Source organism: Quercus robur, chromosome 10 (assembly GCF_932294415.1).
Source record: "Quercus robur chromosome 10, dhQueRobu3.1, whole genome shotgun sequence".
Taxonomy (NCBI): domain Eukaryota; kingdom Viridiplantae; phylum Streptophyta; class Magnoliopsida; order Fagales; family Fagaceae; genus Quercus; species Quercus robur.
Genome location: NC_065543.1, coordinates 14,961,919 through 14,987,386, shown reverse-complemented (window position 1 = coordinate 14,987,386; position 25,468 = coordinate 14,961,919). Strand labels below are relative to the sequence as shown.

The 25,468-nt window shown below is 37.2% G+C and overlaps 1 protein-coding gene, 8 non-coding genes and 1 pseudogene across 10 annotated transcripts; 1 reads left to right on the top strand and 9 right to left on the bottom strand.

The window, feature by feature from the left end:
• Window positions 1-4,408: 4,408 nt before the first annotated feature.
• On the bottom strand, window positions 4,409-10,084 carry LOC126704431 (protein CMS1). Of its 2 annotated transcripts, none has more exons than XM_050403442.1 (6): window positions 9,775-10,084; window positions 9,488-9,686; window positions 9,308-9,380; window positions 5,311-5,360; window positions 5,022-5,135; window positions 4,409-4,731 (listed from the first exon to the last, which is right to left on the bottom strand). In XM_050403442.1, the coding sequence occupies exons 1-6, from the start codon at window positions 10,040-10,042 to the stop codon at window positions 4,608-4,610; spliced, it is 828 nt and encodes a 275-aa protein (XP_050259399.1). In that variant the 5' UTR covers window positions 10,043-10,084; the 3' UTR covers window positions 4,409-4,607. The 2 variants fall into 2 exon arrangements, with proteins under 2 accessions (XP_050259399.1, XP_050259400.1); XM_050403443.1 differs by having other exon boundaries at window positions 9,488-9,683; window positions 9,775-10,082.
• On the bottom strand, window positions 6,266-6,353 carry LOC126704501 (small nucleolar RNA Z122). Its single transcript, XR_007648212.1, has one exon. It is a non-coding gene; the product is annotated as a small nucleolar RNA Z122 (small nucleolar RNA).
• Window positions 6,523-6,607, bottom strand: LOC126704491 (small nucleolar RNA Z122). Its single transcript, XR_007648202.1, has one exon. It is a non-coding gene; the product is annotated as a small nucleolar RNA Z122 (small nucleolar RNA).
• LOC126704496 (small nucleolar RNA Z122) lies at window positions 6,733-6,820 on the bottom strand. Its single transcript, XR_007648207.1, has one exon. It is a non-coding gene; the product is annotated as a small nucleolar RNA Z122 (small nucleolar RNA).
• Window positions 7,018-7,102, bottom strand: LOC126704493 (small nucleolar RNA Z122). Its single transcript, XR_007648204.1, has one exon. It is a non-coding gene; the product is annotated as a small nucleolar RNA Z122 (small nucleolar RNA).
• LOC126704495 (small nucleolar RNA Z122) lies at window positions 7,228-7,315 on the bottom strand. Its single transcript, XR_007648206.1, has one exon. It is a non-coding gene; the product is annotated as a small nucleolar RNA Z122 (small nucleolar RNA).
• Window positions 7,481-7,565, bottom strand: LOC126704500 (small nucleolar RNA Z122). Its single transcript, XR_007648211.1, has one exon. It is a non-coding gene; the product is annotated as a small nucleolar RNA Z122 (small nucleolar RNA).
• On the bottom strand, window positions 7,690-7,777 carry LOC126704499 (small nucleolar RNA Z122). The gene has a single exon (XR_007648210.1). It is a non-coding gene; the product is annotated as a small nucleolar RNA Z122 (small nucleolar RNA).
• On the bottom strand, window positions 7,950-8,032 carry LOC126704492 (small nucleolar RNA Z122). The gene has a single exon (XR_007648203.1). It is a non-coding gene; the product is annotated as a small nucleolar RNA Z122 (small nucleolar RNA).
• A 12,373-nt stretch (window positions 10,085-22,457) lies between the features above and the next one.
• On the top strand, window positions 22,458-23,226 carry LOC126703873 (berberine bridge enzyme-like 8; annotated as a pseudogene).
• The last annotated feature ends 2,242 nt before the right edge of the window (window positions 23,227-25,468 follow it).

The window sequence follows — 25,468 nt, the reverse complement described above, 5'->3', positions numbered from 1 at the left end:
AGCTTAGTCAACCAATAAATAACATAATGTTGAGGGGGAAAATTGATGCCTTCGAATAAAATATGGGGAAGTCAAGCCGAAACTCAACGATGGGCTCTTGAAATGATGCCCAAAGGCTTTCAGTGTGGTGATAAGCCTATCCAAGCAAGATATAAAGATTGCACCCTGATAAAACAGCAGAAAAGCCCAATAAAAATACTTTATAATAGTTAATTAGTACATTAGTGGTCCCTTTTTGATAATACAAGAAAAATAAATTCTCCAACAGTAGGGTGAAATTAAACTTAGTCCAGCAGTCAATTATTAAATAGATTTAAGAAAGTGTTCACTTCTGGAAGTCCTTGTATTTCTTGGTCAGGGGGGTCTATTGTACTTTCAGCCATCATTACATCAATATGAGGGAAGAATTCTATTGTTACAAATACATTATATTATATCCTTCAATAGTAAAACAAAAAATAAAAATTAATGGTTTCATGGTGAGAAGAAAGGGGTTATTTGGCATGGTGTGAAGGGAGAAAGAGATTCCAGCTTAGTGCAACAAATATTGAACTAAGATTCTTGAGGAATATATATGCGGGGCATGAATGGAGTAGTATAGGCTGTTTTGAGTGAGTGAGTATGTAAGCTTGTGATGGTATGATAGAGTTAATGCTGAAACTAAGTCTTTAACAGGTAAAGGGTTGTTTATGACTGATTAGGAAGCATTTGTGGGCTTAGAATATGCAAAAAAGGAAAGGGAATGTCTAAAGCTAAGTGCGTGTAGGCTAAGGGGAATGATTTATGAGCTGGGGAGAGTTAAACCACAAGCAAAGTAACAAGAATGGCAGAAATTTCAGAGGGGTTGGCATGTGTTTTGTGGGTTGATGTGCTTATCCTATTATAGTTGAGTTTAGGGAGGTATTAATTAGCAAAAGTCCAAAACGTAGAACTGATCAGGAGGCAGAATAGCAGGATTGATTATCCTAGGATTTGGCTATAAATGGTGGATTCTCTTTTGGGTTGTCTTGCCTCTTTGGGCAATGTCACACATGGGTAAAATCAGCATAATCTTGCATTAAATGATTGGATCTCTAAGGTTATATTCAACCAATGAGGTTGAGACAACATGGGAAAGGGTGATAGAAAAGTGATGGGATAGCCCCTAGTTCATTCTTAAAGACTTGGTTATCTTGTAGAGGCCTCCAGCTGGACCTTGGTCAAGGATGAACAAAAGGGAAGTTGGTTGTCTATTTCAGTCCTCTACATTTGCTGGAGTTCTTTGGATCGGACTTGCTCACATGGATTGGACCCTTTGGGTTGGGCTATGTCAATCACCCTTTTTACTTGGGCTTGTTCTCCTTTTATAGCATATTTGGACCTACAAATTGGACACATATTGCCATGGGTTTTTCATCCCTCATGGGCTCTTATTATTAGTGAATATTTTGGGTTTTGATAGGTATTTGTAATGGGTCTTTGGGCAATGTGTTGCAATATTTAAAATAACAACATAAGCTTAATTACTTCAAAATGCTTTGGTAAACAACATTTACTATTTTTTTGAAATGATGAATTCCATATCATAAGTAATGTTTATGGTTCCCAATAACCACATCATAATTTAAATGATGAGCTTGTAGGATGAATAGTTACCATGAGTTTTGAAAATAAATAATATGAATGTTGTGATATAAATAGTGACCATGGGTTCTTACTATACAAATTTCATCGGTTTATAATATGGTATGAGATAAACATCATAATTTTTTTAGATAAATCACTTTCCACGAGCTTTTATAAGATGATTGCCATGATTTTTGAGAACATATAATTGCCATAGATTATAGTAATGTTTAAGAAATTGAAACATGTTCATCATTGGACTTTTAAGTGAAATAATTATGACATAGTATTTTTGCCAAGTGTTAATAATCTTGGGCTTTTGATAAAATAGTGCCAACGTAAATTGGGTTTTTGATATTGCCAATGAAAACTGAGTTTTTTGATGTTGCCAGTGAGAACTGGGTTTTCTTGATATTGTTCATGAGAATTGGGCTTTCTTGATATTACCAGTGAGAATTTGGCTTTTTTTTTTTTTATATTGCCAACAAGAACCAGGCTTTTTGATGTTGCTAGTGACAATTGGGTTTTTTTGATATTGCTAGTAAGAACTGGGCTTTTAATAAATAATTTGCCATGAGATTGAATCATGGGCTTTGCTTTTGGATTGGAATTCCATTGATAAAATTGTTTTGCCATGTATTTGAATCATAGGCTTTTCAAATATTGCTAAGCATAAACATTCTTGGGCTTTAGAAGAGAATGAGATTTTAACTTGCTCAGTAAAATAAATAGTTTGGGATTAGGCTTTACGAAAATATTGGTCTTATAGCGTTTTATATTTGTAGCCCTATTTTGTGATAGAAAGAAGAATGGCTATGGGGTAGCATAATAATAGTCAAAAAATATTTAGGAAGCCCAATAATTTGTTGGTGATATTTGAAAATAAATAGGTGTTATTTAAATAATATTAGGTATAAAAAAAATGTACCACAACACATAAAAAGGGGCAAGGAAAAGCAAACGTATTAATTATAGAATTGTTTATATGTGTCCAAATTTGTTTTTATATACCATGGAATCACTTTATTATGTTGAGCTTCTGATATTTTTATACATTTAATACTTTTGTTCTCTAAAAAATTTATGTGGTTGCACTAAAACTATATCTTATTTAATCTCTTCTAGGGATTTAGCTTTAGTCCAAATTATAGCATATAAACCAATAAACATGAAAAAAGAACCTGGCAAGATGAAGCCAAACATAAATTTTAAATTTTAACAAATCAGCTAAGAAAATAGTAGAAGAAGAAAACAAAAGAAAATTTTGAAGAGCGGACTTGTTTGTGGTGCAACAAGCCTGATAAAAAATTTATTATTGAAAAAAAAAAAAACAAAAAACAAAAACTCAAATCCAATTCATCTTGTGGTGTATACAATATGATAATAGTTGTTAAACACGTCCTAGTAAGAAAGAAGAGAGAAAGATTTTGAATTATAAATTATCATTTGTCAACAATCAATGCAATAAAGTATAAATTAGATTGCAAGAATAATGCATCTCTGATTGTACAATTACCAAGGAAAGCATCCAAGTATATGAATTCTATTTACTTTCACATAAGTCACACTTGCTAAAAAGCGTGACCTATGTGAAAGTAAACAGAAATATAGTGATCAAAAAGTAAAATAATTTAAGAGAATTTGATTAGTAATACCATTATCACCCCAAACTACTAGTTACCAAAAAAAAAAAAAAAAAAAGACAACCCAACAATCATTTATCACTTATTCTCCTAAAGAAGAAAAAAAATTTATGGTAGTAATTTCATATGTGTTCGTAGTTTTGGTTTTCTAAGCAATGCTATCGAAATTGTTTTACTAATACAAAATATTCTTGCTATTATCTTGACAATACTTCTCAATCTTCATATATTAACCTTCTCCATTCTAATCTATTTAAGAAATTTTAGAACTTGTAAGAAGCTAATCAATTTAAGAAATTCTAGAACTAGTAAAAAGCTTACGTAGATGAATATAAGAAAAAGTAGAAAAGAAATATGCATTAGGCATAGTCTTTGTGCAAATATTGCTACAACAATTGAGCGAATGCTTCACTAGTTGCATGAGAGATTATGTAAGAGTTTTTTAGGCCTTTGAAAGGCTACTGAATGACAAGCGCTACAATAAGTTAGAATCCTATCATGACATGAGCCCACGTCTACCAGTTTTGAAAGTGAAAGTGCTTCTTTAATTGAAGAAATAAGGGCATTTTACTCATCTAAAATCTTTAATTTACTTAGCAAGAGTATAAGAAGTCTTTGGATATGGTTGTTAATGCATGCTATGACATATCACCATTTGGCCTTAAAAGGACTGCAATCTTCACTAGAAAAACCCAATTCCTTCACTAGAAAAACCAAATTTGTCCTTGGAAGGCCACGATCTTCACCCCAAAAGACTGTCGGGCTTAAAAGTTGAGCAAAGGTCTCTCGTGCGAACTTTCTACTGATGTCTCCAGCATTGACACAGCAGTCATGTAGTGGATTTTTTTTTTTTATAAGGTGCCGAGTATAGGTTTTCCCTCCTCTCTAGATCTAGCCGTGAACGGCCACAATCTTCATCAATGATGGTCACTTCTCTCCCTCTCTCACTATCAATCGTTACACCCCATCGTCAATGCACCACACCAAACTGGTAGTTGGAGGGGTGTTGGCTAGTTGAATACCCCTACATGTACAGCCGATGGCAGGTCCTTGTTTTTATCTATTAAAATATATTCTCACTCAATAACTTAAACTCATTTTAACATAACACATTTAATATAAAGTACTGGAGTGGAGGGCGGGTGACAAGAATAGGAAAAGAGAGAAGAAACAAGTGAATAATTCATTTTACTAACTAATTTTTATATAGATAAGCTACATGGTGCTCTATATTTCTGCTACTTGTTAAGGAGGAGGGGGGGTGGTTGTCAAAACTTGAAAGGAGCCAAGCATTTGGGCTCAAACAAAATTAAAAGGATATAAGCGTCACATTTGACTCAATTTGTACATAATCATCCCTCAAGTACTCTTTTTACCCTTAAATTCATTGCCACTTGGTAATGGACCATAGAGACAAATACGCAGATCACCTTCGAGTAGTCGTCGATGAAAATAGTTCTTGTACAGGTCCCAAAATTCATCTCTGCCGAATAAAAAGCATGAGTTGTGGATTAGGGCATAGCTTTTGAGAAAATATACTTCCTTAATATTGGACCAAAAGAAAAATAAAGTAGGTTGACTTTTAAAGACATTTTAGTGTACTTCTCAAATGCAATTTTCAGGGATCAAACAAACCTTATTAAGGAGACCTCGATAGAGTATCCAATTAGAAAAATTGAGAAATAGAGAACCGTTGCAACAATTAAAAAGTATAGTGGAATAGAAGCATAATGACAAGATGGAGATGGATTTACTAATAAATCAAAATCAAACCTGACTTGTGGAAGCGTAAACAAGGAATAGCCCTTAACATCTGGGTGTATATCAAGCAGAATCACTGCTAACCGTGAAAGTGCCAAAGCCTCAATGTCAATTAGCTTCTTTATCCTGTTATTGTTAAGAAAAGTAATGATGAACTAAATTAATCAATAAGTTTAGAAAGAAATGAGCTTGGAGACAGGAAAGGTAAAAGATGCATAATTTGGCCCAGCAACAATCTTGCAGTGGTAGGCAACAGACAGCCTGAGATTCTCTAAGAAAAGAACATTCTTGAATAACTAACCTGCTTGGTGTACCACTAGCAATATTAACACGATTCTTTAACAAGGATACCTGCATCATCCAGAAGGAATAATAATAATCATTAATATAAGAATCCAGCCAACAATAGGCAGAAGGGAAAGATTAAATAAACTGGAAAAATTATATCAAACTAAAAAAACTAGAAGCTTGCAAGAATGACATGTCGGATAACCATTAAAAGTTCTATGCCAAAACAACCAAACAAATTTTTTTTGAGAAATACCATGAGGGTATCCTCAGGGACCTTCTCTTAAACTACCTTCAAGTGAAGAATTCAGGCACCAAAACGAGAGAGGAAAGAAAAAAGAATGCACTACATTAGGCATTACACTTTGCAATAAAATTAGCTGAAAACTCACTCAAAATATCACATGCTATAATAAAGTAATATAATTACGTCAATCAAAAGAAGTCAAATAAGAGAGTTCCTAACTTTGACCAGCATGTGTCAATTAATCCAGTTGAACTATTCAATAAATCTATGACCATGGGATCCTCATACTATTATCTCTCAGGCAACTAGGAGCATGTACACTGGTACATGAAATGACCCAATATTGGAGAGAGCTCATGATAGCATTTATCTCATTATCTAATTATGCCCATTGTAGGGAAAAACTAAGAGATCAGGGTGGGGGAGAAAAAGTTGGAAGTGAAAAACACTACCAAATATTTGTTTTATATTTCTTTGGAAGAAGATTTATAAATTTTGTTATTTCTCATTATAGTAAGGATTTATTAAAATGTAATTTAAAGGCCTATGTAATTTCATCACAACCACTTGTTAACAAAAACAAACAAATAGAAGAGAGAATGGATCTTGTCATTGTTCAAAACAGATGATCAGAAAAAACAAAAATATATGTATATATATAAATATCAAAGCATCACACAGAATTTAAGATCATAAAAATTCAGATGAGCAACCAGTGAAACCAGGCATCAGACTGACGTGCAAATGAATAATTTCAGCATTGCTGGTGACTTTTCCAATCAGTTTTTATGTTATCATCATTTCCCAAAGTCCACAATAAGCTAGACATTAAAAAAATGAGATAATGTAATTTTATCACAACGAACCATTAACACGAACAAACACATAGAAGAGAGTATGGGTCTTATCATTGTTCACAATAAATTATCAGAAAAAACCAAAAATATGTGTCTATAACTATAAAAGAACCACAGAGAATATGGGATCAGACTGACGTGCAAATAATATTCAGCAGAGCTTATGCCTCAGTCACAATTTTTTGGTTTTGGCATCATTTCCCAAACTCCAATAAAAACACTAAATCCAGTCATCTCACCACGGATAGTTGGATAGCTAACAAATGTCACTAAGAAGTAAAATATATTAAATAGACACTAATACGGAATAGATTAGTCATAACCAATAAAACCTGGGATCAGACTGACGTGCAAATGAATAATTTCAGCATTGCTGGTGACTTTTCCAATCAGTTTTTATGTTATCATCATTTCCCAAAGTCCACAATAAGCTACACATTACGAAAATGAGATAATGTAATTTTATCACAACAACCCATTAACACAAAAAAACACATAGAAGAGAGTACGGGTCTTGTCATTGTTCACAACAGATTATCAGAAAAAACCAAAAATGTGTCTATAACTATAAAAGTTCCTCAAAATAAACATGTATATATAAAAGAACCACAGAAAATATGGGATCAGACTGACGTGCAAATAATATTCAGCAGAGCTTACGCCTCAGTCAAAATTTTTTGGTTTTGGCATCATTTCCCAAACTCCAATAAAAACACTGAATCCGGTCATCTCACCACTGGTAGTTGGATAGCTAATAAATGTCACTAAGAAGTAAAATGTAAAAGATAGACACTAACATGGAATAGATAAGTCATAATCAATGAAACCTGGGATCAGACTGACGTGCAAATGAATAATTTCAGCATTGTTGGTGACTTTTCCAATCAGTTTTTATGTTATCATCATTTCCCAAAGTCCACAATAAGCTACACATTACAAAAATGAGATAATGTAATTTTATCACAACCCATTAACACAAACAAACGCATAGAAGAGAGAACGGGTATGTCCTTGTTCACATTAGATTATCAGAAAAAATGAAAAATATGTGTCTATAACTATAAAAGAACCACAGCGAATATGGGATTAGACGGATGTGCAAATAATATTCAGCAGAGCTTACACCTCAGTCACAATTTTTTGGTTTTGGCATCATTTCCCAAACTTCAATAAAAAAACTAAATCCAGTCATCTCACCACGGATAGTCGAATAGCTAACAAATGTCGCTAAGAAGTAAAGTACAAAAATAGACACTAATATGGAATAGATAAGTCATAAACATTGAAACCTGGGATCAGACTGACGTGCAAATGAATAATTTCAGCATTGCTGGTGAATTTTCCAATCAGTTTTTTTCTTCTCATCACTTCCCAAAGTACGAAATAAACAACAAATTACAAAAGTCAAATGATGTAAGTTTACCACAACAACCCATTAACACAAACAAGAACATAGAAGAGACTACCAATCTTGTCACTATTCACAAAAGATTATCAGAAAAAATAAAAAAATAAATGTATGTATATCAATATAAAAGAACCACAGAATTTGGGATCAGACTGACGTGCAAATAATATTCAGCAGAGCTTATGCTTCAGTCACTCTTTAAGTTTTGGCATCATTTCCCAAAGTCCAATAAAACCACTAAATCCAGTCATCTCACCACAGATGGATGCCTAACAAAGGTCACTAAGACGTGAAATATAAAATATGGGGAAAAAAAAATTGACAGTGAGCTCCAGCACAATTGTCACTTCCTCCCCTTACAAGTGTTGGATGGTGGGTGGAGGGTGAGGTCGAGGGTTCAAGACCCATTGGGTGGGTGTGTAACTAACCAATCCAAAAAAAAAAAGCACTAATATGAAAAATATAATTAAATAATAATCAGTGAAAAAGATTATGGTTCCAACTGCATCAACAACACTTTGATTGAAACTTTTATTGAAAGTCTGTTGGAGGAAATTGTGAAAAATGTATCCATACCGTGAGAGAGAGAGTAGATGAAGAAAATTTCAGAGCTCATAACTGTGAGAAAAGGCAACAACCTATCTCAATTAAACAACGAAAATAAGCTCATAACATTAACATGTGCAAGAGCACTCCAACATCAATTCAAACTGTGCCTAGCTTGTTGTAAAGCTTATTGTTGATTAATTTTTTCTCATGTAGCACACATTTGTAGAGCCACAAAGACTTTAATATAAAATTCCAGGGTATTAGACACGTATGATTTGAGTTCATTCTTAGTATAATAACTATATTTAGAATTTGAGGCCTTGCTTCACTTAGACAAATATTGCCTTTTGCCTTTTTCTACACTAAAATCTCGACATCCTTTTCCATCTTAAATAATGCCACTTCTTCCTGCTTCTTTCAAAGTCAACCGAGATATTATAGAAACTAAAACTTCATCAGGTAATTAATAGACACATTATCAATAACTAGATGAGATTCACAGAGATTTCGTCAAGCACTTCCTCAACACCTTAATCTGAATCCTACTAGGTTTCCCTAATCCTTATTGTACCTTGAACCGGAACAATGAATCCAAACCACACCATTTCGGCACATCATATATTACAAAATTCACAAACAACTTCCTTTCACTCTCTCCTTGTTTGGCATTAACTCCAATATTCCATTTGCTGAATCTTAACCTCGTGTATCCATCGAATATATACAAAACTCCCCATATCCACACAAACAAAAGTTGCATTACCAGTTTGCCACAATTAAATTGAAAAGGAGAGCAATCTTAGTCTCTATGGAATGATCACATGTCAATTTTTAGTTAGGCCACATCATCTAAGGGACTAAAAACGATCACTTTTAAACTTCAACGATTAAAATCGAACAATAATATATGCATTCCCAAATTAAAACTAGCATCAGAGGGCAAAAGTACCTGTTCCTCAACCTTCATATGCTTCGAAAACAGCTTTACGGCATGGCAATCTTTAGTCAGCGTGCGAAAACCCCTTTATGTACCACAAATGAACAAAATGGTCAGTGAGATTTATAAATGCAGCAGTGGCAATATATACACTATGAGAATTAGCTCAAAAAAGTAAATAAAGAAAGAAACCTTAGGAGTTCTATTGCTCTTAAGGCAGATGAACTAACGACAAGAAGTGCTGGACTCCCAGGATCTACTTTCCCTTCCAAAACCTGTTTTCCACAAAGCACTTCTTTCCATGATGTCCCAAACGCTGCCTTCATATGTTTCCCCAAGTTTTCAACATCCTGGTCCGTGTCTTGAGATAACTCCACAATGCAAGTATCTACTTAATTAAAAAAAAAAAAAAAAAAATCATTTTTTTTAGTATTGGGTTTTGTTGAACAACCAAACGGAGTAATGAAAAGTAGTAGTACCTTTGAGAGATTCTAATTCGAGAGAAGAAAGCTGGACCCCATTGGCGGATTGGAACTGATTGAGGAAACAACTAAGCTGCTCAGACGCTGATGCTGGTTGTTGTACCTTTTGGATGATTTCGTTGTTGTTGTTGGTGGTTTGGGGGTTTTGGATTCGGGGTTTCTTGGACTTTTTCTTGTTGTTAAGGTTGGTTGGGGCGAGAGGTTTCTTTCGCTTATTTTTAGGGTTTTTGAGAGAGCGGCTCTTCTCCGTCTTAACGCTCCCCATTGCTGCTTCTGAACGGTTGCGTCTTCTAATCTTTCCTTCCCTTTGGGTTTATAACAACACATTTATAGTGGGTCAAGTCTGATAGGGTTTGGGTCGGACACTATATATATTAAAAAAAAAAATGACAAGCTATGCTTTCCCAACAAATCTTAATGACAAAATTTTGCTAAAGTGGTAGCAAATAACTTCTTTTTTCCTTAACTAAATAAATAAAAACTAAACTAAACTAAAAAATTTAATTTAATATATATTTTTATTAAATGTAAATTTTGATAAATCAATAGTTATGATATCAATCAAATAAATGTTTAAATTTTAAATTTTTGTAATCTAAAATTATGTCTAAAAAGTAAATTTATAGATTGAATAGTAAATAACATTTGATTGACGCTACTAGCAAATTCACATGCAAGCCAGGGACCTTGACTTGAGAATTACAAAAATTTGGGTTCAATAAAAATAAGAATAATGCTATAATTACAATATTTTTACAATAATTTCACAACAAATCCAATATGGTAAGTTGTTACTGATTCTAATTTAGGTTTAATACTAATAAAAAAAATTTAGCTACTAATAATAACTTTTTGCATAAAATTTATTGTAAAAATATTATAGACGTAGCATTATTCCAAAATTCATTCTGCCCCAAAACATAATCTTTAATCCCTTTTAGATCTGTAGCTAAACCAGGAACATAATGCACATTGTAGATCAGTTTAAAATAACTTCCTTTTGATTCAACGTCAATTACACCTTTTCCTTTGATGCATGAAATTTGCCATCTCCAAGTTTTACTGTGGATGTGTAGCCTGCATCCAGACTCACAAAAAATTCTTTACATCTGGTCAAATAATTATTGCAAGTACTATTTAGATAGCATGTACTTTTCGATTATTGTTGTACAGACATACACGAGAAAAATACCTGTGTATCTTCAATTTCCTTACTGATGCTGGCTTCATTTTCTTCTTTTATTTCTTTATACCAGAAGTCTCTTTGAGGGTGATTCGGAATTTTACATTTAGTGCATCGAAAATTACAATTTTTGGACTCATGACCAGATTTTTTTATAGATAATGCATTGAGAGTCAAAGTTTCTAGTAGAATTTCTTTGGCTAGAAAAAATTCTTTTTCCTCTGCCTCAACCTCAAAAAAAAAAAAAAAAAAAAAAAAAAAAAAAAAAAAAAAACCTCTAAAACTTTGTTTTCCATGTGCCCCTCCAATTTGATTCCTCTACTGGGAGGAGCTTCTAGCTTTATTTTCTTGTTCCTTTTTTAAATGCCTCAACCTCTAAAATTTTGTTTTCCACGTCCTCCGCCAGTCAGATTCCTTTGTTGGGAGGAGCTGTTGTCTTTATTTTCTTTTTCCGTTTTTGTATTTTTATTGTCAGTAATTTTTTTCTTTAGATTGAAATGCTTGTTTAGAAGATTGGTAGAAAATCTGCCCATCCTTTTTTCATTTGCTTCAAGGGACCCACAAAGCTCATCTATTGTAAGATTTGATAAGCCTTTTGGCTTCTTCAATTGCAACAATCACATGCTCAATTTTTATTGACAAACTTCTTAATATTTTCTCTACAATTTTTTGATCATTTATATTATCTCCATACCTCCTAATTTTATTTATTATTACTGAAATTTTAGGGAAAAATTCCTACACAATTTCATTTTCTTTCATTTGCAAATTATCAAATTCTCTCCAAAATTTTTGTAGTATAATAAAAATTACTTTATTATAACCACTAAATTGCTTTTTCAAAATTTCAAATGCTTCTTTAGATTTTTTTGCACCCGAAATTCTAGGAAAAATAGTTTTACTTACCCCTTGGATGAAGAGTAGAGCCCTTGTATCTCTTTGCTTGATACTCCTTTTGCTTTTGCTGCTGTCCAAGTTGACAGATCTTCTAGCTGTTCATAGCCTTCTTCAATTAAATCACATAAATCTTGTGAGATGAAAGAGTGACTTTATTTGTGTGCTCCAAAAATCATAGCTCTCACCAGCAAAGATGGGAACAATGTTTTGGACATAATTAAAGGTAAATGTACTTGTACTTGCTGCCATAATTTATGGTTTGTGTATATGTATGATTTAGAATTTTAGGACAAAAGGCGTTGGCTGCCAAGCTCTGATACCAAAATTGGTGGGTGCAAGATTTTAATCATGTGGCTAGTGGAGAGAATTTAGTTTTTTGGTTAGTATAGAGATATGGGGCACGGCAAACAATAGAGTATTGCTCTTGAATTTATTTAATTTTGTAAGGTTGAATTTATTCAACCATCTAATTGGCTTTATTCCGTGCCAAATTTGCTTGTAATTCAGCATTTAGTAACCCTGTATTTAGGTGGGTTTGTTATAAGGGTAGTGAGTGAGATAGAGTGAAGATTGCTCAAGAGTGTGCAAGAAAACAGAGACTCGCGGCTGGGACTCGCGGGTGACTCGCGGCTGCAAGTCGCCAGAAGCAGCACTCGTGCCAAGCATGCTGGAAGATGAACAGTCATGCTAGCTGGAGCACTACAAGACAAAACAGGACAACTGGCCATACGGTTAACTTGCGACTGGATCTCGCGACTTAGTCAAGCCGCGAGCCACCCCTGTTTTGTAAAACCTGACGTTTCACATTCCTCTCCCACTCCAGTATAAATAACCCTTTTACCCACGATTAAGAGGGGGCTTCTAGAGAGAATTTTGAGAGAGAAACCCTAAAGAAAAATAAGATTGTTTCACCCACAATCTATACCTTAGAGTCTCTTCAAATTCCTCTACTCCCTTCCTCTCCATTGTCAAATCCTTGAGAGGCATTATACCAAACCTGGTTCTCACCATCATCATCACTGTGAGACAGTTGTTTGGATTTCTGGGAAGCAGTTAGGAAGGAACCAATCTTCATTGGTTGATGCTACGGTCTAGTAGCGGAATCCGGGAAGCTAGAAAAGAAAAAGGTTCGGCGCAACCTCGTTGGAGCAAGAAGCTTGGAGGGCTTAGGTGCACTGGGTAGATTAGGCTTGGAGGGTCTATTGCTGTCCTTGTATCCCAACTGTATTTTCTAGTGAATTGTTTACCGCTTGGAGGGCGGCGAAGAGGTTTTTCGCCGAGGACTTCGGTTTCCTCTTCGATAACACATCGCGTGTTGTCTTTGTGTTTGCATCTTCCTTCCTCTCTATCTTTGCCTTTTTATTATCTGCTGTGGTTTTATTTTGTTATGACTTAGATAGTCTTTAACCAATTTCGTATTATAGCATGTGTTAAGTTTCCGCACACTAGTTGTTTGACATATTGCTTGTATTGGTTAAGTTGTAATTTGGGGGTCTAAACGTTCAAAGGTGTTTTGTACACGTTTTTGAACTTTCATTTGGTATCAGAGCGGGTACACTGCTATTGGTTTCATTACCATTGTGTGATCCTTGACTCCCTTTTGAGATGGATAGGTCTCAATCCCTAAATGCACCTCCATATTTTGATGGTAGTAATTATGCTTTTTGGAAGGTTCGCATGAGAGCTTTTCTGTGTTCTTTTGATGAATCCGTTTGGGATGCTGTTGAAATTGGTTGGACCAAACCTAAGGCAGCCAAATCCACATGGGATAAGGCAGCACTTGCTGCATCTAATGCTAACAGTAAAGCACTCAATGCTATTTTCTGTGGTGTGTCTCCAGATGAATTTCACGGGATTTCTCATATTACCGTTGCCAAAGAAGCATGGGAGATTTTGGAAACCACCTATGAAGGCACGAAGAAAGTGAAAGACACCAAGTTGCAAATGCTGACCACTCGGTTTGAGGAGCTCAAAATGAGTGAGGATGAGTCTTTTGACTCTTTCTATGGGAAGCTAAATGAGGTGGTGGTCAGTAAGTTCAACTTGGGGGAGAAAACGGAGGACTCAAAGATTGTAAGGAAGATCCTTCGATCATTGCCGGAAAGTTTTCGTGCTAAAGTGACAGCAATTGAAGAGAGCAAGGACCTTGATGACATCAATGTACAGGAGCTGGTTGGTTCTCTGCAGACTTATGAGATGTCGCTGCCCAATCAACGGAAGAGTAAATCTCTTGCTCTAAAGACCATTAATGAGAAGGTGGAAGATCAAGACTCATCGGGAGAAGATGTGGTTGACAAAGATGTTGCATACCTTGTCAAAAATTTCAGAAAGTTCTTGAAATTCAAAAATAATGGCAAATTTGATGATAAAAGAAAATTCCAAAGTTCTGGAAGGGAGAAGAGGGAATTCAAAAAGAAAGATGGAAAAGAATCTCAACCCACACAAGGTGTCACTTGTTTCGAATGTAACGGGCATGGATACTTTAAGAAGGAATGTCCGAATTATCTGAAATCGAAAGGTAAAGTATATGCCACGACCTTGAGTGACTCGGATTCGTCTGACTCAGAATCTGAAGAGAGCTGTGATGGAGAGGGGAACTATTCGGCTTTTATGACTATTGCTCATGTTGAGTCTTCAGATGAGTTGAATCTGCTTGTACGAGACCTTGGAGAACATAGTGATGATGAATCACTAGGAATTGTTGAAGAATCAGATGCTGAAGAAGATGAAAGCACAACAAATCTTCAAGAGAATTATAACTCACTCTTGGAGAAGTCGGGTGAGTACACAAGGGTGGCCAAGGCTGCTGTGAGAAAAATGAAGAAGGCTGAGGAGGACTACAAAAGTCTCCTAATTCGATATAGGGAGGCCAAATGTGAGATAGAAACACTGAATAGTGAGTTGTCCGAAACTTACACAAAAGTGAGATTTCTTGAGAATGAGGTTGTGCAAGCGAATGCTAAAATAGAGAGGGTCACCACCAAGAAGCTAGATGATGTTATATCATCTCAAAAGAGCTTTTCAGACAAATCCGGATTGGGATATACCAGAGGAAGTAGTTCATCTGGAAATGTCACTAAAGAAGTGAAGTTTGTAAAGGCCAAAGATCCAGTTGTAGCTGACCTTACTGGTGAGAAGCTCGAGGTGGAGGAGAAGAAGAATGTGGTGAACCAACGGATGCTGAATCCCCGTAATCAGTCTGTGGGTAGGTCTGAATCTCGGGCCAAGTCACGTCCACGACCACAAAGAGGTCCTAGAGGAACTTACGTGTGCCATTATTGCGGACTTCAAGGGCATACTCGACCAAATTGCCAAAAGTTGAGAGCAAAGAACAGTGCAACTCCTCAAAGGTCAGGAGGACCCAGAAATGATAGGAGAATTTGGGCAGGTGATCAATCTAGAGATCAAAATGGAGATCCCGGAATGATGAACGTGATGAAGATGATTGGTGCATTCACCAACTGTTTGGAAAGTTTCTCACGAAGGTTTGAAAGCCCTAACTCCCGTACCCAATCCTATAAGGAAATCACCCCAAACGCAAGTGACGTGTGGGTGAAAAAGGGTACTCATGCATAAGCATTACAACATGTCCATGCATTAATACTTCCTATGCTTTGTGACAATGTTTGTTTGGTTTGCTTGCTATTTTTGATGTTGGTTGTTTGCTTGTCTACTTGTGAATATTTTTAATTTTGTTTTATCAATCTTTTTGTTTCTTGTGTCAAAAATCCAAAAATCACATAAAAAAATTAGAAAATCAAAAAGCTTGATTGACTTTGTTGAGTTTTGTCTCAAAACTTGTTTTGTCTTGTACCTTTGTGCTAATGGCTTTGTGCATTTTCGAGCATTGCTTGTTTTCATGCACTTATATCACTGTGGGAAAAATCTTGAAATCTATGTGATTGTTGTAAATAGATCTTCAAACTTGTCATGAATGATTAGTGAATGGTTATGTTGATCTTGAGACATGCATAGACTTGTGTCTATATATCTTCCCACTCTTTATTTTTGTTTTGCTAAAAAGAGCTCACCAAATGTAAATCTCCAAATGAAAAGAGATATTGAGCTGCAAAAGCCTGTCGCACATTCTAGTATTCGACTAGGAAAAAGGGTAAGCGACCTTATATTAAAGTGAATGTTTATTCAAAAAGCCAAAGGCTTGTTCATTAAAGTGAAATGTCAAATATCACTCTCACAATGAGAGGTGATTGCCTCAAAAGATCAAAAAGATCAAATGTTATGATTAAAAGTGGAGTAAAATGTAAAGCTCCAAGTCATGTTATCAAGTTTTGTGGGAGGTCATATATACATATTTCTATAATTGAGATAGGTCACATGATCTAGTGCTAATTGTGTATGCCTTGGTTGAATCGATCATTGAAGCTTCACATTAGACGAAGGACTATCTCATTGTTGATATCCACACACAACACACAAGTTTATGTTCAATAAATGCCATATTCATTTGTGTGATTGTACTTGATGAAATGTGTTTTCACATGCTCAATCTTTGTTAATTCAAGCACAAAAAGATTTTTGAGTGTTTTAAGTGTTTTTGGAAAGTATTTTGTTTGAAAAATCTAAAAATTTCAAAAATCCAGTTTTGCCCTGTTTTGGCGGCTCAGTCGCGGGTATGTCAAGTCGCGTGCCTTAGTCGCGTCTTCGCTGGTCATTTTTGGCGACTTGTTCGCGAGTGGAAGGTCCAGTCGCGAGATTCACTCAGAGATTTTCGCAGCTCAGCTCGCGACTCACTCGCGGGTAGACTTTCCAGTCGCGAAAAACACTTAGAAAAATTTTCAAATTTTTGTTCTTGAGTGCTTTGGCGGCTTGAGCTGGCGACTGTGTGGCGACTTAATCAAGTCGTGAAAATCGCGTGATTGGCAGAAACAGGAGCAGTTTTTAAACCTCTTTTCAGTTTTTCCTCGAACTTTTGTGACTGTTCATCTTCTGTCTAAACTATCTTCCTTCCAAACACTTCGTGAATCCATTTTCAAACCTCATTGGTGCTTCATTTCTTATCCAAATCATCAAGAAAAGGTATGGGTTTTGCTTTCTCAATCTCATTTTCCTTTTTCCTGCATATTTTTGTTACCGTTTGGACTGATATTGTGTTCGAAATACTTCTCTCTTTGTGTAATGGGTATGGCGTGTCTTATTTGATATTGTTCTCACCTGTTTTCATGCTGAGCGGTCACAATGTGTTTTTCATTGTTCTGATATTTGCCTATTATTGAGTCTGAAAATCTTTTCTTAAATGGGTTTGGTGTCTATTTGACTTACTCATTTCACTTGCTTAAGTATTGATGTTGGTGTTCGATATTGGTTACTGAGTTTTTATGATAACATAATGTATGTCTCTCAACCATGTGCTCTAGTGTGGATGATTGGTTTCTTCATGTTGAAATATTTTCCCCTTGTTCATATCTCTGGTGGAGTGATTTATGTTATCTGCTCTAAATGTTCGAATGCTGTATCTGTTTGCATATCATGGTCATGATAACCTGTCTCATTGACAGTTTTGTCAGTTGTGTTGTCTATCTATGTCTTGGTGCACTATCACCATTTTGCTGCACCTGTTATTTTGTGCTTCTTTGTATTGTTGGAAGTTTGGTTGGGTCTGCACTATCTTCAATTTGTGTTTATATATTGAAATTTTGTTTACACTGAATCTTGTTGACAATTATCTTGTGTGGTATTATTGTTTGGTTCTTTGCTGTGGGCCTGTTCTCTTGCAGATGTCTCGTCGATCTTCCAGGGGTAAAGACATTGTTGCTGACGAACCAGCAACACCAGTTGCTAAAAGGACTCGACTATCATCTCAGGCATCTCAAGATCCCAATAAGGATAGGTTCAGACTTCCGCTTAACTCACACGTCTACTCAAACGTGTTTGACAAGTCAACCACTATAGTGGAACGGGTGGTAGAGTTCAACACCTTAGGGACCACTTTCATCCCTCGAATCTTTGAGAAACGAGATTAGGCAAACTTGTTCGAGAACTTTGATGATCCAATGGATGAGCTGGTCAAAGAATGCTTCTCCAATGCAACTGATCTTGGACCTGAACTCATTTTCTGGGTCAGAGGAACAGAGTTTAGTGTTACCCCAGACTCCATCGCAGATCTTCTCGGCATCACCAGACCTCAGAATGTGAATATAACTCCTTACGATGAACGAAATCCAGAAGTTGGAGAAATTTTACAAATCCTAGGATACGATCATGAAGTATCCAGTGCAGGAACATCCATCAGCACCGCAAAGTTTGCACCTGAGCTGACCACACTGAAGTTGATCATGTTCACCAATCTCTACCCACTGTCCAACACTACATTCATCAATCTTGGGAGAGCTCTATTTCTTTGTGACCTTATTACAGGAGCCCCCATTGATATATGTGCTCACATCTACTACACCTTGAGAAAGACCGCGTGTCGATCTGCAGCTCGAGGAGTTATTCCATTTTGCACTCTCATCATGAAGCTCATTCTTCGTGAAGGCATTATTCCTCCTGCAGATGGAAAAATGTTGACTCGTCAACGTCCCATTTCCTTGTTCACTCTTCAAGCTAGCAGAAGTCACTCCTCTAAATCACCAAGGAGTGCTCACATCTCTCCAGTTACTCCATCTGCCCCTGACTCAGAGACACCTGCACATACCACATCTACATCACGTGCTGTTCCTAAAGCTTCACCGGCTAGTATTCCGCAAGCACAGACTGCTCCTCATACTGATAGAGTCGGCAGTGTACTTGAGCATATTCAGAAACGCGTTGATGAGTTTGTGGCACTTCTCTACTCCACAAACAACCATGTCCAAATGCGTCTCGAGACTATGGAGAATCAGCTAGATGATATTCAACGAAAGTTGGACGAGAGACTTTAGTTATTCGTGACAAAAAGGGGGAGAGCATTCAGTAAGGGGGAGAAAAGTTCAAAGGGAAGTGTGCATAGTGATAGGGGGAGTACACACATACTTTTGTCATACTTTTGTTTTTAGTCTTATCCTTTAAACTTATGGTTTTAGGTTTATGTTTGTTGGGTACTATTTAATGTTTTTATGGTTTTGATACACTGTGTTTTGGTGTATAGTTGTTTCTAACTCATTACTTATACTCTTGGTTTAAACTTTAATATATTTTGATGATGTTATTCAGGATGTTTTTGTGTTTGTACCCATGTGCTTTTGTAAGCTTTTAGGGTTAATGTTTTATGCATAGTTTGTAGGCTTTATGGTATGTACCTTGCTTAATGTAGCCTTTATGCTATGTTGAAATCAATACTTTAATCTAAATGTTCTGCATTTTGGTTTATGTACTGTCACTCTTGTGCCCTTGTAGGATTGTTCCTAGATGCATATGCCTTGTGTGTTATGCATTGGTTGAGTGTTGAGCATACAAGTGTCTTGCCTTGTGCTTGTTAACTTGTATGTCCTTGTGTTCATTCCAAGTATGAATGAGCACTGTGATCACTACCTTGTGGTGTTCACTTGGTTGATCAAGCCATGGTTTGTTTCTTAACTCCATCTTTGCTTGATCATATATTAGCTGTTTCATATGCATTTATAATTTTCTGCTTACAATGATCATGGTGTATTGTTGTATTTCAGGAGTATTATGTTCATATGATTCAAGTGCTTCACAGCTTCTAGAGTTAGGTGTGAGTGAGTTTTGTTCAACTGTTTCCAACTCACATGTTAAGTCTAGAGTCTGTTTTAGGGTTTTGTCACGGAATAGCCAAAGGGGGAGATTGTAAGGTTGAATTTATTCAACCATCTAATTGGTTTTATTCCGTTCCAAATTTGCTTGTAATTCAGCATTTAGTAACCCTGTATTTAGGTGGGTTTGTTGTAAGGGTAGTGAGTGAGATAGAGTGAAGATTGCTCAAGAGTATGCAAGAAAACAGAGACTCGAGGCTGGGACTCGCGGGTGACTCGCGGCTGCAAGCCGCCAGAAGCAGCACTCGTGCCAAGCATGCTGGAAGATAAACAGTCATGCTAGCTGGAGCACTACAGGACAAAACAGGACAACTGGCCATACGGTTAACTCGCGACTAGATCTCGCGACTTAGTCAAGCCGCGAGCCACCCCTGTTTTGTAAAACCTGACGTTTCACATTCCTCTCCCACTCTAGTATAAATACCCCTTTTACCCACGATTGAGAGGGGGCTTCCAGAGAGAATTTTGAGAGAGAAACCCTAAAGAAAAATAAGATTGTTTCACCCACAATCTATACCTTAGAGTCTCTTCAAATTCCTCTACTCCCTTCCTCTCCATTGTCAAATCCTTGAGAGGCATTATACCAAACCTGGTTCTCACCATCATCATCACTGTGAGACAGTTGTTTGGATTTCTGGGAAGCAGTTAGGAAGGAACCAATCTTCATTGGTTGATGCTACGATCTAGTAGCGGAATCCGGGAAGCTAGAAATGAAAAAGGTTCGGCGCAACCTCGTTGGAGCAAGAAGCTTGGAGGGCTTAAGTGCACTGGGTAGATTAGGCTTGGAGGGTCTATTGCTATCCTTGTATCACAACTGTATTTTCTAGTGGATTGTTTACCGCTTGGAGGGCGGCGGAGAGGTTTTTCGCCGAGGACTTCGGTTTCCTCTTCGATAACACATCGCGTGTTATCTTTGTGTTTGCATCTTCTTTCCTCTCTATCTTTGCCTTTTTATTATCTGCTGTGGTTTTATTTTGTTATGGCTTAGATAGTCTTTAACCAATTTCGTATTATAGCATGTGTTAAGTTTCCGCACACTAGTTGTTTGACATATTGCTTGTATTGGTTAAGTTGTAATTTGGGGGTCTAAACGTTCAAAAGTGTTTTGTACACGTTTTTGAACTTTCAAATTTCATTGCAATTCTAGTCATTGTTCTTAGGGATAATTACAGTAAACCCACCTGGGGTTAGGCCCGATTACACTATGCCTACCCGTGGTTCAAAACTTATCACTTTGCCCACCTGAGGTGCCTTCCGTTAGGCATCTGTTACCCACCTCTCCGTTTGCCGTTAGAAAAACACATTTTTAAAGAAAAACAAACATAACAAAGATCAAAAAGTAGGGTTTTTATTTCTTAAGAACTGCTATAAGAACAAAACACAAAACACAGGAATAGCACAGATCAAATGCTCAATGAAATCCCTTTTAATCAGGAGGATCACGCAGAGGTGGGAATACAGGACAATTCCTTCAATAAAGACTTCATCAAATAGTTCTAACAATCCAATTACATGCTCCACACTTAGAAAACCCATTGAAATGTGGATTAGGAAGCAATTACAGATCCCAGATCGCGATCTCGCCGGCGCGATCTCGTGAAGGCGAGATCGCGATCAACGTTGCGATCTCGCTGGTGCGATCTCGCGAAGGCGAGATCGCGATCAACGTCGCGATCTCGCCGGCGCGATCTCGCAAAGGCGAGATCGCGATCAACGTCGCGATCTCGCGACGGTGCGATCTCGCCGGCGCGATCTCGCGAAGGCGAGATCGCGATCTCGCGTTCGCGAGATCTCGCCGTCGATCGCGGACACAAGCCACAACCCAAAAAAAATCATCAACGATCGCGATCCCAGATCACGATCTCGCCGGCGCGATCTCGCGAAGGCGAGATCGCGCCGTCGATCGCGATCTCGATCCGTTCGCGAGATCGCGGTCGTCGGACTGGTTGCAGAGAATGGATTTGGAATGGAGGACAAGGATCAACAGCAAATATATTTCTGGTAATTTGTTTTCTGGGATTTGGATTTTTTTTTTTTTTTTTTTGGGTTTGGTTTGGTTTGAATAAAAGTTGGAGAGATCTATAAAAAAAACAAAAATAAAAAAAACAAATGCTTAATGAAATCACTTTTAATCAGGAATAGCATTTGATCTGTGCTATTCCTGTGTTTTGTGTTTTGTTCTTATAGAAGTTCTTAAGAAATAAAAACCCTACTTTTTGATCTTTGTTATGTTTGTTTTTCTTTAAAAATATGTTTTTCTAACGGCAAACGGAGAGGTGGGTAACAGATGCCTAACGGAAGGCACCTCAGGTGGGCAAAGTGATAAGTTTTGAATCACGGGTAGGCATAGTGTAATCGGGCCTAACCCCAGGTGGGTTTACTGTAATTATCCCTTGTTCTTAAGTTACATTGCATGGTTTGTATAGAGGTCCCTATTTGGATTGAGGAGAGGGGAGGGGAAGTAGAGTAAAGTAAAATAGATTTGGTCCAAAATTAGTCTATTTTCAGCCAACTCTACTTTACTCCCCTCTACTTTCGCTCCTTCCCCCGCAATCCTAAGGGCTCCAAACAAGCCCTAAGGTCAGTTACAACATTACATTTGTAAATGAGATACTGTTGGACTTAAGGATTTGACACCCGGCTTTGTGAGTTGTCAACTTGCATGCTTCTTCAACATTATTTTGCTGCCACTTAGGTCTACACTAAACTAGATTGTTGACAACTGGTTTTTCAATTCTTTTCAATAGATTCAAGTAAAACTCATCCTTTATTTCTAGGCCCAATCCAATATATCAGATATGAGAAGTTCATCGCAAGGATCGGCTTCTGAGTCCTTTATTCAGTGTCTTTTAAACCATTCCCGGCCCTGTCATCCAATCTCTGCAGCGATGTATACTCCGAACAATGATTCCTACTTTTCTATTTTGCAAGCTTACATTCGAAACCTTCGATTCAACACGACCACAACCCAGAAACCTTTTCTCATTTTCACTGCTTTGCATGAGTCTCATATTCAAGCAGCCATTGCTTGCGCTCAAAAGCAAGACCTCCATGTTGCAGATAAGCTGGATGAAAACCTTTTCACTAGGCTTATCTTGGACATAGTAAATGGCACTAATGTAGAGAAGACTGGAAGAGCTACTTTTATTGCTCTTTTCCTTGGTGACTGTGAGCAACTTCTCTCGATCATGAACAAGAGCTTTCCTGAATTCGGTTTAAAAAAATCAGATTGCAAGGAAACGAGCTGGGTTCAATCTGTGCTTTTTTGGACAAACTTGGATCTTGGCACACCAAACGAAATTTTGCTTACTCGAGTACCTCAAACACTGTCTTACTTGAAGTTGAAGAGGAAATCGGACTATTTGAAGGAGCCCATTCCAAAGGATGGTTTGGAGTTGATTTGGAAGAAATTGATTGCGCTGGAGTACGTGGCACTGGCATTCAATCCTTATGGTGGAAGAATGAGTGAGATTCCAGCTATAAAGATCTTGACTTGGGTATTAATAACCATAATGGTAAGGCAAGTTACCAAGAAGGAAGAGCTTATGGGATCAAGTATTCAATGGTAATTTCGACAGGCTGGTAAAAATTAAGACTAAGGTTGATCCTGGTAACTTCTTTAGGAATGAACAGAGCATCCCTACTCTTCCATTCTAGCGGAAGTGGAATGTTGTCTGCAATTTGATTGCTTCTTTGATGTGCTTAGCTACTTAATTATTAGGGGGAAAAAACCTTCAAAAGGGAAATAATTTAGTTCTTTATTGAAGAATAAAGCGTTGTTATTTGTTGACGTGGAATTAAAATTTTGATAATCAATTATGTTATGATTAAAAAAAAAAAAATCAAACAATGTTATGGAGTGTTTGTTTGGGGATTGATTGTAAGATGGTTTTAAGCTTATTTTATATACAGTTTGTAGGTTCTATATTACTTTTTATCTCAGTTTTATTTTAAATAATTAAAAACTCTTACTTTTTGAAAATAAACTAATTTTTAGCATTTTGCCAAACAATATATGTAAGGACACGATTTGGAACGACCCAAAACGATACTGGGTTCACACGTAAAAAGGCCCAAACAATATTATTTGTAGAATGTGAGTTTGAAAGGCTAGGCCTTGGTCACCGGACGGTGGGTTTTTCGTGGTGTTCATACATGGTTAAGTTGTTTTCGCCCTAGGAGTCCTTCTCCTGGAGGCGGGCTGGGCGGCTCTGGTTTTTGGCCATTTTTCCCAGCCACCTCTCTGGATTGCTCACTTTTCCTTTTATACCCGCATGTGTTCCTTATCCTTCGTTCACGTGTAGGATCGACTTTTCCACGACTGATACTTGTCCCATCAGCCCATACCCAGAGTGGTTGGGGGTGGTTGTAAAAACTGAAGAGTGTGACTCTGTCAGGTGCAGAGTGTTGAATGGCAGTAAGAGCAACTTTCCCTGGTCGTTACACTTTCCAGCATATCCTTCTTTATTGACCCAGATATTTTTTAGATTTTTTCCAAGCTGCTCCTATACCGTTTTTGCCCTTCCTTTCAGTGAGACCTCGGACATGCCGAGGACTGAATCATCCTCGGCTGTGTCCCAAGACTATTTTGTAATCGTATTACCGAGCCTAGGCTATAACCTTCCTCGGCTCGGGCCTTGGGCCCCAATGAATAAATGGGTCAGGGTCTCAAATCATTGGACCCCACAATAGCCCCTCAAAATCCTGCTATCCGACCTCTTGGTTGGGGAGGAGGGTTTTGGAAATGCCAAGCTTTTGTCACGGCTCGTTTAACTCTGTCCTTCATTAATGTTGGTGTCTCTTAATCTACCCAGGAAACATACCAGGCTACGAGACATTCCTCTGAATTCCCTCGTAATGCGTTCCTGCCGTTTGATTATCCAAAACGCGCCTTTAATGATTTCCCTTTACGAGACCATTTAAATTTGACGGTTATTGACGGCGCAGGGAAGTGGAACGGGTATATTCTCGTTTGCCGATTTTCTTGGAAATATGGATAGATTAAATGCCTCCCATTTCGCTCTTCATATAAGAAGGAAAGCAAGAGGTTACCTCTTTTACACAGAGCCCTTTCAATCCTTTTGAAGTCTGAAAATCCTTGGCCTCCCCCAGAGTTTCCCTTACCCGCTTGCTTTACACCTTGAATCGTGATAAGTCAAAGATAGGAGTGGGAATGAAGAGACCATACCCTCCCCAGAAATGCTACGTTCTTGCGAAGCTCAAAATGGCTCGGTCAGGACAGAGATGGGAGAGACTCAAGATGCTTCTTATTCTCCTTTCAGTCAAAATCCGAAACAGGGGCTCGTCGCGTCAAACTTTTGGTGCGACTGAGCTGGGATCACCTATTATCAGTACCAGCCGCTCTCTTATGAGCATAGCTAACATGGCACCAGCATGTTAGGAGTCAGGACTTACGCAGGGATAAAGTATCCCTGCTTCTTCCTCTCTTCCTTCACTGGTACCTCCTTTTGCCTCTCTTTCTTCTTCTTTCCGCCACCAGATCCATCCTGGTGCTTTTCCTTCTTCCTCTTCTTCTCCTCTCCCACTAAGGAAGGTCCTTCATTCAATATGGGTGTCACTGGGGCAGAGCTTAAAAAGATTTCTGTTTGTTTGCTATTATTTTTTATCGTTTTTATGACTCATTTTCTATATAGGCTTTGTTTAAGCCATTCATTGTACACTGTAACACCTCTTTTCATTAATAAAGGTCGTCATTTCTTGATTTCGAATATTCTATCTCTTCTTTTGAAATAGTTATGCCGTGAATAAACGTACTATCTTGTAACTTCTTTCTTTTTATTTTTATACTATGAACGATGCTTGGGGCCGAAATCTCAGTAAATAAAAAGATCTTGCTCTGCACTTATTGGAACTATCTGGCATAATAATGCCGACTTAA

What these genes read in the sequence shown, in the direction of transcription:
- LOC126704431 (XM_050403442.1), bottom strand. Translation starts at nt 10,042, where the DNA reads ATGGGGAGCGTTAAGACGGAGAAGAGCCGCTCTCTCAAAAACCCTAAA. An exon ending in AGAGCAATAGAACTCCTAAG is followed by an intron (nt 9,381 to 9,487) that starts GTTTCTTTCTTT and finishes TGGTACATAAAG; the next exon opens with GGGTTTTCGCACGCTGACTA. An exon ending in TTTACGCTTCCACAAGTCAG is followed by an intron (nt 4,732 to 5,021) that starts GTTTGATTTTGA and finishes TTTATTCGGCAG; the next exon opens with AGATGAATTTTGGGACCTGT.